Below are 12,372 nucleotides of genomic sequence, written 5' to 3'. Positions count from 1 at the left end.
TGCGAAAGCTTCTATGCCGGCCCGCCAGATCAGCGCTCATCAGGGCGCACCGCCGTTTAGAATTAGCGTTGAACCGAATGAAAGTGCCTTTGTTGTGGAGCTATCATGACTCCTCTTCAAAGATGCGATTTGTTAAGCGATCGGAAGAACAGAGCCCACGATAGTCGAGTCATGTTGAATAAGAGAGGGGGCCTTATCGGTAAGTTAGGCGGTAGGAGTAACTCCCGTCTGGCTGGCAATGACGGTAGTGACAGCCCCAGTGGAAGGGTCTTGCCTTCGGATAGCATGCCGTGGCTAGCTCATTGGCTAGCCGGCAAGGGAGCTAGCGTGACCCTATCCGAGGAAGAAATATTGCAGGATCTATGTCAAGAAAACCCCTCAGAGGTAAGCGTTGAAGACATGGACCCCGTGAGTGAATTCTCTGAAAGCCTGGAGTGGATGTTCTGGAATGGTACGTTGTCCTTCTCAACAATTTGAGCAGCTAGCGGCACCCGAAGCCGGCCTATCACACCGATCGACATCTGCGTAGACGTTATGGGCTTACCGAGCCTCAGTGGAGATGTAGCATACTTTACCCATGTATGACACGATGTCTTGCATAAGATATAATGCGCTGCTGACCTTCACGTTGGCCACACAGGAAGGATTTGGAAGCTGGAGGCGTCGAAGGAATCCTTACAGCTCCACGAATCTTGTCGACAAACGGCTTGAAGTGTTGGTATTGATGCAGCCACGCGGCGCAGCAGGGTAATGTGAGCCGAGAGCTAATGTTGCGATACCCACACCTCCGAAAGGTGATACGCGGCTTCCGTTAGTCGAGCATCGGTACATTGGCTGCACCAGACCAGATGCAGGAATTACTATCGATGTAGTGGCGTCCAAATGCCGCCTCTCCCCCTTGCACAATCCTTAGCGCAGGCATCGCTACGACTTTCGCGTCCGCGGGGTAACTTAGTGTGCGGCGTGGGAAGGCTAAAAAGTAAAGTAACTTTTGAGAACGTCCACAAAAGACCAATAGCACTTGTGGCTTAAAGCGGCGTGAACTGGAAAGCAGTGCGGGTGTATCTATGGTGCCGCTCTGGAGATTGCTCGATCGGCTGCTGCCGCATGCAAATTCTCTGCAATGTACTCGATTTTTGTCATCTTGGTGAAAAATAGGTAATTCGATGTGAACATTCCGGGTTGTTATGTGACCACGCAAAAGGCTCCATATCAGGCAACGACTGCGAATATGGCTCCCTTTCTGAAGATCTATTCTGTTCCCGTTTGTTGTATGTCTATCGCACGGCGCCGTATGCCTTGGTGGACGTTGCCGATCCAGGATCGCGGCTACGCTGTGCACTAGGGTGACTTCTCTGGCGATGTCTGCTTTCGGCAAGCGATACGCCTGATTATTTTCAACAACTGAAGCGAACGAGCAAGCGTTAAGAAGCCGGTGCGGAGTACTAATTGCGGAGTGCCTCTGAAGTTAAACGCCTATTCATATCAGCTTGGCCTGAGTGGTTGTAATCTTACATGACTAGGTTCGGCACTGATCCGAACGGACAATGTTCCAGCTTCATCTAGGTAGATATTAAGGTCCGCGCCGATCCCAGTGACAATCTCTCCTTTCACATGTCCAGGACTCGATCCAAGGAGCGACCTAACAGTGGTACAATCCTTCCGCTTTAGATTGAACATTGGGAGATTTCTGATCAGACGTTCGCTATCGGACCGATTCTGTCGAGTGCGATTGGTGGGAATCTGATTAGAAGCTCTGAAACGGCCTCGGCAAGACGCGTAGTGCAGTCTCCGAGGAACTTGCTTGCCCAAGCCTGTTGGGATCTTGGATTTGCGCGGGAAGACCAGGTTCAGGGTACACAACGGACCTTGCGCAATCTATGCTTGGGCAAGGGTTAGCGGAAGGATGAAGGTTTGAGTGGGAACACCTTCAAGCAGTCGAGCCGACCTGCCTTGGGAAGCTGAGTACTAAGTGGCAGGTGTAGGCGAGCCGACACTCTCATGACGTACGCCGCACAGATAGACGTTTCTTTCTGCAGGCCGCAGACGAATGAGACCATGTAGGGAAGAAGCGAAGCCGGGAACTCCGTTTGCGTGCTAGGTCTGCTTCAGCTTGTCTTGCTTCTCAACAAAGCAGAATAACCAAAGTAGGCTCATATGAACCCAGTTTACCGCTCCGACACAAGACGGCAACCGGGTAATTTCAATGTGGCGTGGGAGCTTCCCGTCCCCATTGTGACACAGCCACACGTCCGAACGCTCAGCTGTATCAAATAAGTACCGAATCGTGAGTTGGATGTTGGAACAAAAAAGCCAATGATCTTCTGAGGTAGTATCATTCACCTGAGTGCAATAGCCATTCCCTGTTCTGTTCGCAAACCTTTTCCTACTAATCGAGGAGATACGCGAAGAAGGTTTCGAGAGTAAAATTTAGAGAGGACCGTCTTGTCGGTTCTGCTGGTGCTTAGTCGTTGTGTCAGTCTGTCAAAGCCGGTGTGGGAAGGAATCTGCCAAATGCACAAGCGAGCCAGGAGCAACTCGGAATATGTAAGTCGGTAGACACCGACAGTCAAGGACAAGCTAGAGCATATTGCTGCACGTCATAGTTCGTGCATGCGTATTGACCTTCTAGCGCTTCCATAGATTGATTGCTATACCTTCTCATTAACAGTGCAGGATCTGCAGTAAGGGTGCAGTATCAAGTTGAGATTTCGGTGATGAGAGGAAGATAAGGAGGTAAAACGCCTTGTTTGAGTATAGTGCATGGCCAGGCAGCGTGCGCACTTGCATATGTAGAGTGATGGGTGGGCAGGTGCAGCATCGGCCGCGAACGGTGGATTGCAGCCCCGAGAAGTCCTCCAGAAGCTACGGCCTGTTCTGGACTAGCCGCCAGCAGGCTTACTTGCACCCCGCCCCCGCTTTCCTCATTGGGCAGACCTGTCAGAAAATATTTACTCGGAAGCACAGAGGTCCCCAAAGCGCAGGCCGACAAGCAGACATGGCAGGACTAGACGAAGATGCCATAGACGAGGTCTTGTACCTCGCGCGCGCAAACGAACCTTCCGAGCTTGATTCATACGTCTCCGAACTGTCCACACAGACCAAGCGACCGAGGGCGGAACTGTTCGCTGCGGCCATCGACCCATACTCGAAGAATAGCGCACTGCACTATGCTGCTGCCAATGGTCACAACGGTAACATTTCCAGTCGTGCGTGGTCGAAAGCCATTCTCACTAGCATAGATATTATCAAGTTGCTCTTCTCGACAAGCGCAGAGAAGCCAGAACCGGCATTTCTAAACGCAGTCAACGATGCAGGCAACACTCCCCTTCACTGGGCTGCGTTGAACGGCCACCTCGAAAGCGTGAAACTCCTAGTACAGTCCGGCGCCGACGTCACCATCATCAACCGAGCGGGCCACGATGCGGTCTACGAAGCGGAGATCAACGACAAGAACGACGTGGTAGACTGGCTGCTCGGAGCCGTAGAAGAGCTGGAGAATGGCATTGGACAGAATGACCAGCCGGAAGCCGGAGACGCAGAGGACAACATGGATGATGCAGATGCAGAAGCGGAGCGCGCCCAAGACAGCATTGCACCGGCGCAAGGGGTCGCAGCTGAACCGACAGTGGAAGGCGTTCGGAAGCAGATGGCGGACATGAGTACCCAGGACGTCGTCTCGAAGGGTGGCTGAAGCAGCTGCATCGTTGGCCGCAATATACATATATTACTGACGGCGTGCGACCTGCAAGGAACATGATGGCATGGGGTTCATGGCAAGGCCGAGCTCCACGTGGCGCGGGCCTGTGCAAGACAGCCACGGTTCCAGGGCAAGGTCTAGAAAGACGAACGCGGGGCATAAGAGAGCAGTATTGGTTGATGAACAAGGCAACAAAAATGCCATTGTATCTATGGGTCATGCACTGAAGTGTATAAGACCTTGCTAGCTTCCAGTTGTGACTACGAGCAATAGAGGCTTACTCCTGCTGGCAATGCCACCTGTATCCAGACACCTAGTCAAGAAAGTAGACTGGCTCTCATCATTGGTCATCCGCTCGAGTACACAATGAGCAGTCATCATGCTCATGTAAAACATGTGTGGTTCATACCACGACGCTGAGCGAAGACGCACAGTCCCATCATGCTATACTATCGCATCCAAAGGCACCGGAACAGACGTGAGACCCTACCTTGACAGATAGACATGTAATCATCAATCCAAGGGTGTTGCCCATGCCTAGCTTGCATTAGTACACGTTGGAACCTGCACTGCTATTCTCTCTTTCTTACCGCCCACACGCTCAGTCGAGAAGCCAGGCACGGCGCTTCGCGTCCTTCGCGGCTCGGCGCTTTTCGTTGTACTCCTTGAGCTGCTTCTTGCTGAGGTGCTGAGAGCGACGCTCTGCCTTGAGACTACGTCCGTCGTGGCTATTGGCGGCTGCATCAACATCGAAGAAGGCATTCATCTGGCGATGACTCTTGTTTTCATCGTTGTGCATCTCAGGACCTTGACCAGCTTGTTGCTGTTTGCCGTTGAAACGGTTGAACTGGGCAGTTGTAGTATAGTCATTGCTAGGGAGGAGCGCGTTGCGAGCTGCGGAGGCTGCAGCAGCGGAGGCCTGCGCTGCATCCTCTTCCTCCTTCTCTGCCTCCTTGGCGTAGTCGGCGTTGGGGTCGAAGCTGCCATGGATCTTGGGGTTGTATCCGCCCCACTTGCGCTTTGGTGGTGGGCTGGTACCCGGCGCGCCAGAGCTTGATGACAGTGCAGCGGCGCCAGCGTAAGGGTTTCTGTAGAGTGCACGTATTAGGCTGGGAAAGACACGAAAAGAAGATGATAGTTAGCAAACCTGTCGTAGCCGAGGCTGTGGGTTGGGGCGGTCGGAACGCGTGGATTTTCCCACTGCGAAAGACCCGTCTTGCGGTTTAGGAAGTACCAGGCGCCTGCGTTGGGCTCCCACCTGGGCTCCCAGCCATCGTCCTCGTCGTCTGGGACAGGCTCGTCGGGGAGGGGAGGCGCGCCACCATCGTACGGGAGAGGCGCAGAGGCGCTTGACGTGTAGCTAGTTTCCCTATCCGAGGGCTTGACATACGCGACTTCCGGGGTACTTGCGCGGCCGTCGCCCGGCTGCGCAGCGGCAGTTGGCGAGGACTTGCGCTCCTGATCTTGGTGGCCGGACTGGAGAGCCATGCTGCAGAGTCTCTGTACACTTGAAGATGTTAGAAAGGATGTGCCCGGTTTAGAGGCTGGTTGCATGCACGAGGTCGACAAAGAGGTTGCCGGCACGGTCAGTAGCGTTGGTGTTGTTGTTGCGAGTCGCCCCGGTCGCACCTGCACAAAGAACTTCGGAGCTGGCTTGGCACTGCGCTAGCGACGTAAGCAGACGGAGCGTGCATGTGACCTTGGCACTTTCGTTCCCGATACACTGATACCCCATCATCTGCACTGACTCGCAAGCCGCTTCGCTTCGGTCCAGCTCAACGGCGATCCGCTTGTGCCTGCGCCTTAGTCCTTGCCAGTTCCCGGCCGCTCGCCTGATCACTCGGTCCTTTGTCTCATAATAAATACGGGTGGTGCGAAAGTTTTGAGGGCGTCATCGCCGAGAACGGGAAACGACAGCCGATCCTGCATCGTCGTTGCAGCAAGCCTCGACGGCACGACAAGCACGCTGCGCACGCGCTTCCATCGCTAGGCCGGATGATGTGACAGACCAAATCTCGTCTTCAAGCCACCAGAGCATCCGGAGAAAGCCCTTATTATATGGAGTCTCAAGGCGCCCGAAGATGTGCATTGACTCGAGAGCTTGCAGTCAAGAAACCGACCGCTAAGCTTAGAGCCGTTCGGAGCGGGCCAAGTTGGCTTCATGCAAGCAAGGCCAGAGGCGTTAGGGGATCCGGGACGTAAGAGGATCGAGATGGTCTCAATCGCCCGCTCAACGGCTGCTGTGAGCTCGTTCCGATCGGATTCTGGTGCCGCTTTAGCTAGGATTTGTCGGCGCCTTTTTAGCTGACGACAACGGCATCGCTCGTGTCAGCATTTGGCACCAGCCAGTCCATTGTCGAGCGGGGACAAAAGGCTGTTTGTGGGCACCGTAGGGCCGGCCGCCGGGACACCTGTCTTTCTGTTCGCATCGTTGACGGCGGCTTATTTGCCCTCTTTTCTCCTGCAGCGAGAGGCGTCGTTTATGGTGGCTGCACGTTTTAGCTGCTTCCAGCCCTTGGCCTCAATCTAAGTGAAGCTTATTGGTCGGATCCGCTCCAGAACCTAACGCCAGGTCCCAGAGTTTCGCGGCAAAATAGCAAGGACATGTTCGCTGCATTCCGAGCCCACGCTGCATGATCTGCACAGGTCATTAGCGGATTAGCTGCGGTTGGCCAGCTGCCAGTTGGTACGATCTGGGGCTCACTTGCCCACGCGCCATCCACGACTGCAGTAACGTGCATCAGTCTGCATCTGACGCAGCACGCTATCTAGCCCGCAGAGGGTGGTTGACTCGATATCTGCAGCCAATATTCCGGCTGGCTTGCTCATACCCTGGTCGGTTCCAGCATCTTCGGGTCTCAAACAGCAAAGGCTCCACGACCATGTCCCTGGCGGTCCGTCACTGCACGCCACTGGAATAATCGCTGACCTACTTGGAGGCCGCGGTCGCTCCTCCTTGAAGCCTGTTCTTGCAAGGGCCTCCTGGTAACCTCTTGACTGGCCGAGCACGGGGTCCCGCTGTCGTCCGCCCACCCTCCACTTTTGCTACCCGGCATTATTGTACTTATTACTATTATCCTTTGCCTTGCGTTCAAGCAACCGAAGCCGTGCTCGCTGCGTGCTCAGTGTCAATTGCGCCCAGAAGGAGCGCCCGCGCCGCATATCTTAATCCCTGCATCTGTAAGTTCTTCCCGCGTCGCCCCTACATACGCTCTTACATGCACTGTTGCTTTGTGCTTCGGTTGCGGTTCATACGGAGCCGGAACAGCGGTGCTCAGTCGTCAGACGTCAGCCCTGCACGGACTGTTGATTCTTTGGTCTATTTTCTAGACTGCAACGGACATCCTAGTCAAGGCCAGACGCTTCTGTTCGTTGGCCACCTTCCTGACTTCTTCACGTACCTTTATGTACCCGTTAGGTTGTCTACTAGCTGATGCCGTGGCTGCATCAGTGTCAAGCGTTGAGCAGTGCCTGGATCCCTTGAGCATCCTAGGCAGTCCATAGCTCCTACTGTTCCATATTCCCTCATGTGGCCGGTCAACGGGGTGTACCGTGGAAATCATCCCACCTCAAGCGCCGAACATCAAAACCCATCTTACCTGCTATGCTTCTCAACATGAGTCGTCCACCCAGCATACCCTCACATTCAGGTCCTCCGCCATCCTACAGCCCTTACCCAGCACATCATGCTTCATCGTCTCGACCAGAAATCATTGCCCCCAGTCAGCACGTTCGCCCCAGAGATTCCAGTGGAAGTCATAACAATGCGCAGCAATTACCAAGTCTTCGCACGCTTCTGGAACCAGAACTACTGGACAAGAAGTCGTCTGATCCATCGCTGAGAGCGGGCGGCGCTCCGGTACCTTACAGCCATGGCGGTCGTTACGGGTCGTCAAGTCCGACACTGAAGAGACGGCATGAATATGATGGTTACTTCCATGGCTACCCAGAGCATAATGCTATCGCTTCTCAAACACCCTACCACCACCGTCAACCTCTTTCGACCACAAACGCCACCACATCCACCACATCCTTACCACCCGGCTCTGGGTTTGGTGTCGGCCGAGTAGATCTCCAACGGCGCGAAAGTTTTGCACATCCTTCACAGCATGAGCTGGCGGTAAATGGGCATCGGCAAGCTTCGCTCATGTCTGATGCGACGGGAACGATGACGACTCACTCCGTTCAGCAAGAACTAGGGTTTGACCCAAGTAGGCCTGTCAGGATGAGACGACTGGAGGGTTCCTCAAGAGCTCCGGTACGATCGTCGCGTTGTGTGGGCCAGCGCGATATACCTGGCGAAGGCCCATGCTACGTCTACGAGGACGGCACCTACTGTCGGGCTATAATAGACGGCGAGGCCGTGAACCCTTCCTGGGGCATTACGAAGGCGGGGAAGCCTCGAAAACGACTCGCGCAGGCTTGCCTTACCTGTCGAGAGAAGAAGATCAAGTGCGAGCCCGGGTATCCAAAATGCCAGCAATGCGCCAAGTCGCAAAGAGTATGCAGAGGGTAAGTGGATCTCCCTGTTTGCAGTTCCCTTCTTTTCTCATTCGAGAACGTGGAACGCATTGACTTAATTGACTTGTTATACACTTCGGACCAGACAGGACTATAGTTCTATTATAGAATGACAAATACTAACCAATGGTAGAGGACTCAATCAAAGCAATGCATCCGGCGAGACATCACCGTCAAACTCCGCTCCGCTATTTAAGAACCATTCGTCCGAAGTCTTGAGTCCCGCAGTCAACTCAGATAGAAACAAAGCTCCCGGAGAGCTGCGAGACTCATCAAGAAAGGTTGACACTTGGAACTCCGGAACCCCGTTCAGACCTCGAAAGTACCGCCATCATACTAGCACGGACCCGAGAGACATGTCGGTACAGTCGTACGATTCGGATTGGAGTGGTTCGGCAAATGACCAGAGCCTTGACGATCCCGGACGTGGCTCTTACTCCGATCAACTTGCCCTCCAATGGGAACAGGATCCTTTCGAAACTGACCCTGGACTGACGATGCACCTACTGGATCTTTATTTCAATCACGCGGGTCGCGCGACCTATGGCATGTTTCCTCGTAGACCCTTCCTCGCATGGGTAGAGGGTAACCGCGACAAGAACCACGACCACTTGATGCTTTTATACTCAGTCCTGGCTATAGGCTCACTGTTTTCGGTTGATGGAGATAAGAAAGCCCTGGGAAAGAAGTTCGCTTCGGTTGCGTCATATGCAGCAGAAAAGCGGTTCGGGAAATTCAGCCTGCAGTTATGCCAGACTCGGCTGATGCTCGCGCTCTACTATTTTGCTCGCGGCAAGTCACAGGAGGCCTGGGACTATTGTGGTGCTGGTCTGCGAGCTCTCAGCGCCCTGAAGCTGAATTCTGAAGAAGGCGTTAAAGAGCTGGTTGATAGCAGTGCCGATTGGGACTATGGACTTGATCGTCAAATGTTCGCGGAGTGCTGTCGTCGCACTTTTTGGTCCGGACTACTGATGGATGTAAGTCACGACGTCATCAAGGTCCCAGCATCCGTTGACTTGATGCAACAACAGCGATACAATGGCTTCTTCGGAGGGACCCTTTTTGTCCTCAACTTGGAGGATGCCTTCGTTCAGCTCCCATGTCTGGACAGCATGTACGATGCATCAACACCGTGTAACGCGCCGATCCTAGACGAAGATCTCCTGAGTGGAAATGCCACTTCTGGCCCCGTTCTTGGCCACATGGCGTATCTATGCCTGATATCGACGCTATGGGGCGAGGTCCTTACCTTCACTAGCCGAGCTGCGCGTCGGCCCGACAGTACCTATGAACGACATTACGACACGTTCTACACGCGAATCAATGAGAAGCTGGAAGCATGGCATGCGATGTTGCCGGAGGAACTTCGTTACAGCCCACGAAATCTCGACAACAGCATGGTTGCAGGATACGCAGGTACATTCGTGTCTATACACGCTTTGTATTACGCTACAATCATCCGGCTCAATCGCCATATCAGAGTCAGCATATTACCAATGGAAAAACAACGCCGAAATCTGGAACGAGCCCTACGCATGGCGTCCAACTTTCTGTCGATGATGCTTTCCCTAGCTCCAGCTAGCCGCCAACGTCTTTCGCCCACCGTTGCCTCGGACCTCTCGTTCTCGACGCCTTTCCCTGGTTACGCGCTCATGCTTTCGGTCGATGTATTGACCTCTGCCGGGCTGTTATCATCATTGCCGACTTTGATCGAGACACTCAACACTACACTGACCTGTATCGACGAACTAGCAGGCGTTTGGGCTTCTGCAAAAGCGCAGCAGAAGACAGTATCGAATCGGATCAAGCAGCTCATGGATATTGCCGCACAACAGGGCCAAGGCATAAGCAACGGAAGTTACGGAAATTTCTGGAGGATCGGCAACAGTCTTGAGACGGCTTTCGGAAACGATGATGCGTTGTATAAGACCGAAGACCAGTTGCTTTTCGGCGTTGTGGGTCAGCTTACGAGTCAGTAAAATGCCTGTCTATCAATACTTGCTACTCCACGAACCAATGCCGGCTTACGTCTTTTCCTTGGACCACATCGGTTTTGTATGCGCTTCTTGTAATTGTCTCGGATCTGTGGTTATGCAATGGTGTCGCACGCTGCATAAACCTCGGCCCGATCTCCAAACCGCGTTCGTCTGGCCAACGCGCCCAGCATCAGCAGAATCCGCTCTGACAGAGAGCATGCATTTGCAAGGGCTGAAAAGCGATTCAGCCTCCTATGGCCTATTAGGAGTGCGTTCGTATATGGACGATGATCGCATGTTATCCCCACGACGCTGCCCTCTCCAAGTTGTGAACTCACGAGAAATTTGTATTCGTACTACTCTCAAAAGCCGTGAATGGACGGAGGATGCTTTCGCAAAGGTTCATGCGGTATTATTTTTCTTGTCTTTCAAGTCTCATTCTCATTCTCGGCCATGTGTCATGGAGCGGCTTTGTACAATTATCACTTACCAAGATCATGCGCGCATAATGATTGGCACCTTGTACCATCAAACGATATTATAAACAGAATCTTTAACTACTCAAGGACTCTAAATCATCTGTCGTAGTGTTACGAGATAGCAGATATCTCACTTCGTAAGACCTAGGCAGTAAATCCTGCTCATGGTGAAGCGGTATCATCAAAGCATGATCGAGCTTTGCTGCAGTACTCCCTCACACAACGCGTTTGCTTTGCCCGAAATCCACTTCGCGGAAATAGAGTACCCGTACCTTGCACCTCGGGTGCTACACTTGCGCCGTGACCGCAATAAGCAAGCAACAAGGTTGACTCATGCGGGGACGCGGGACTTTCTAAGCCACAATGTCTAAGATGAAGCCAAGGGACCCTATGTGTGACTTGCACGTCGACGATTATCGCACTCTTCCCTGGTCAATTAAACGCTCCACACCACTACCGGGACGCCTTCGGTCCACACCAACAATCCAACAACAGACAGATGAGGTATACGAAGGAGGAGGCCCGCGGATCGAAGCTCGAGAGTGGTCGGCTAAGTGATGTACAGCAAGGAGATAATCATGACGACATCATATGCACTTTACGACCGATCACCATTGGTACCAAGATGTATCGCCCAGGCCTGTGGCACTGAAAGTCCGAATACGTGCCAGCTGATCACAGCATCACCCACACGGTATGTATGTTACGGCACCGGTGATCTAGATGCGAAAGCGCAAGGAGGCAGTAGTGCCTCCCCGCTAAGGGTAACTAGCAAAAAGCCCACGACTACCGGTAGTACGGGAAACTACCGACCACGCGCTTCTTCAGAGGCGGAAACGTGACACACGGCCTCATAGCCCGCAACTAAGACTTTGGCGTACCAACTCCCGCTCTAGACTGTCCCGAGGTCGGCACTTGCCAGCGCACTTGAGCGAACAAGCAAACAAGATCATCGTCTGCTCATTGTTCGAGCAGCAGAAGCAAGCTACCGGAGCTGAGTTCTAGCCAAAGTCTGTTTCGAGCGGTCCCAGAGTAAATACGAAATGACAATGTCTCCCTGGGCAGCCACCACAAGTTCGACCAAATGCCCTAATCGAACGTGCCAAACTCTGATACTAGTACCGCTCCCTTTTTTCTCCTCCATGACTACCGGGCGGGACAAGAACCGACCTACTACTAACTACCCGGAACGTAATTTAGCGGAAACCAAAAGCAATGTAGCAAGCGGAAACCGGCGAATTTACATTGCCCGGTCCGATTTCGACAGCGTATCTCGTAAAATGCGTTCCAGATGTGTCCTTGTTTTTCCAGCAGCATCACCTGCGTCGTCGTCGTTGTGTCATACCAAGAAATATGTTCCTTCGGCCGCATAACCGAAGAGACAGCATTAGTGGACCAGATTCCACAAATCTAGCTTTTCAACACGACACGTCACACGAGTACAAGCTTCAGTGCCCAGGTGTTCCAGGGCCGGCCGTTCATGCACGTGCGCACCTTCCACTTCAGGATGCAAAACCCAGCGCCAGAGTAAATGGGTAAGAACGTTTGCAGGAGAGGACAGAGAAGAGTTTCACGATTTTGCCAAGTCTTTCCAAGTTTCACCATCACGTCTCTATCATCTTCAGTTCATTGGAAAGATGGCCTGGAACTAAGTTTTCTTACTGCGCTTTGCTCCGCAGAATAGACATGAGGTGGA

At 53.1% G+C, this 12,372-nt stretch overlaps 3 protein-coding genes across 3 annotated transcripts; 2 read left to right on the top strand and 1 right to left on the bottom strand.

The window, feature by feature from the left end:
- Positions 1 to 2,998: 2,998 nt before the first annotated feature.
- J4E78_000728 (uncharacterized protein) lies at positions 2,999 to 3,694 on the top strand (the record flags this gene model as incomplete). The annotated part of the gene is made up of 1 exon (XM_049361390.1): positions 2,999 to 3,694. The coding sequence occupies one exon, from the start codon at positions 2,999 to 3,001 to the stop codon at positions 3,692 to 3,694; it is 696 nt and encodes a 231-aa protein (XP_049226673.1).
- A 607-nt stretch (positions 3,695 to 4,301) lies between these two features.
- On the bottom strand, positions 4,302 to 5,188 carry J4E78_000727 (uncharacterized protein; the record flags this gene model as incomplete). Its single annotated transcript, XM_049361389.1, has 2 exons — positions 4,302 to 4,788; positions 4,848 to 5,188. 2 exons carry the CDS (start codon positions 5,186 to 5,188, stop codon positions 4,302 to 4,304), a joined length of 828 nt encoding a protein of 275 aa, XP_049226672.1.
- Positions 5,189 to 8,173: 2,985 nt separating this feature from the next.
- Positions 8,174 to 10,200, top strand: J4E78_000726 (uncharacterized protein; the record flags this gene model as incomplete). Its single annotated transcript, XM_049361388.1, has 2 exons — positions 8,174 to 8,201; positions 8,357 to 10,200. The coding sequence occupies 2 exons, from the start codon at positions 8,174 to 8,176 to the stop codon at positions 10,198 to 10,200; spliced, it is 1,872 nt and encodes a 623-aa protein (XP_049226671.1).
- Positions 10,201 to 12,372: the final 2,172 nt, after the last annotated feature.

Source organism: Alternaria triticimaculans, assembly GCF_023758025.1.
Source record: "Alternaria triticimaculans strain BMP 0046 chromosome Unknown scaffold_1, whole genome shotgun sequence".
NCBI lineage: Eukaryota > Fungi > Ascomycota > Dothideomycetes > Pleosporales > Pleosporaceae > Alternaria > Alternaria triticimaculans.
Note: the sequence above shows the minus strand (reverse complement) of the source record. Positions and strands in the feature narration are given on the sequence as shown.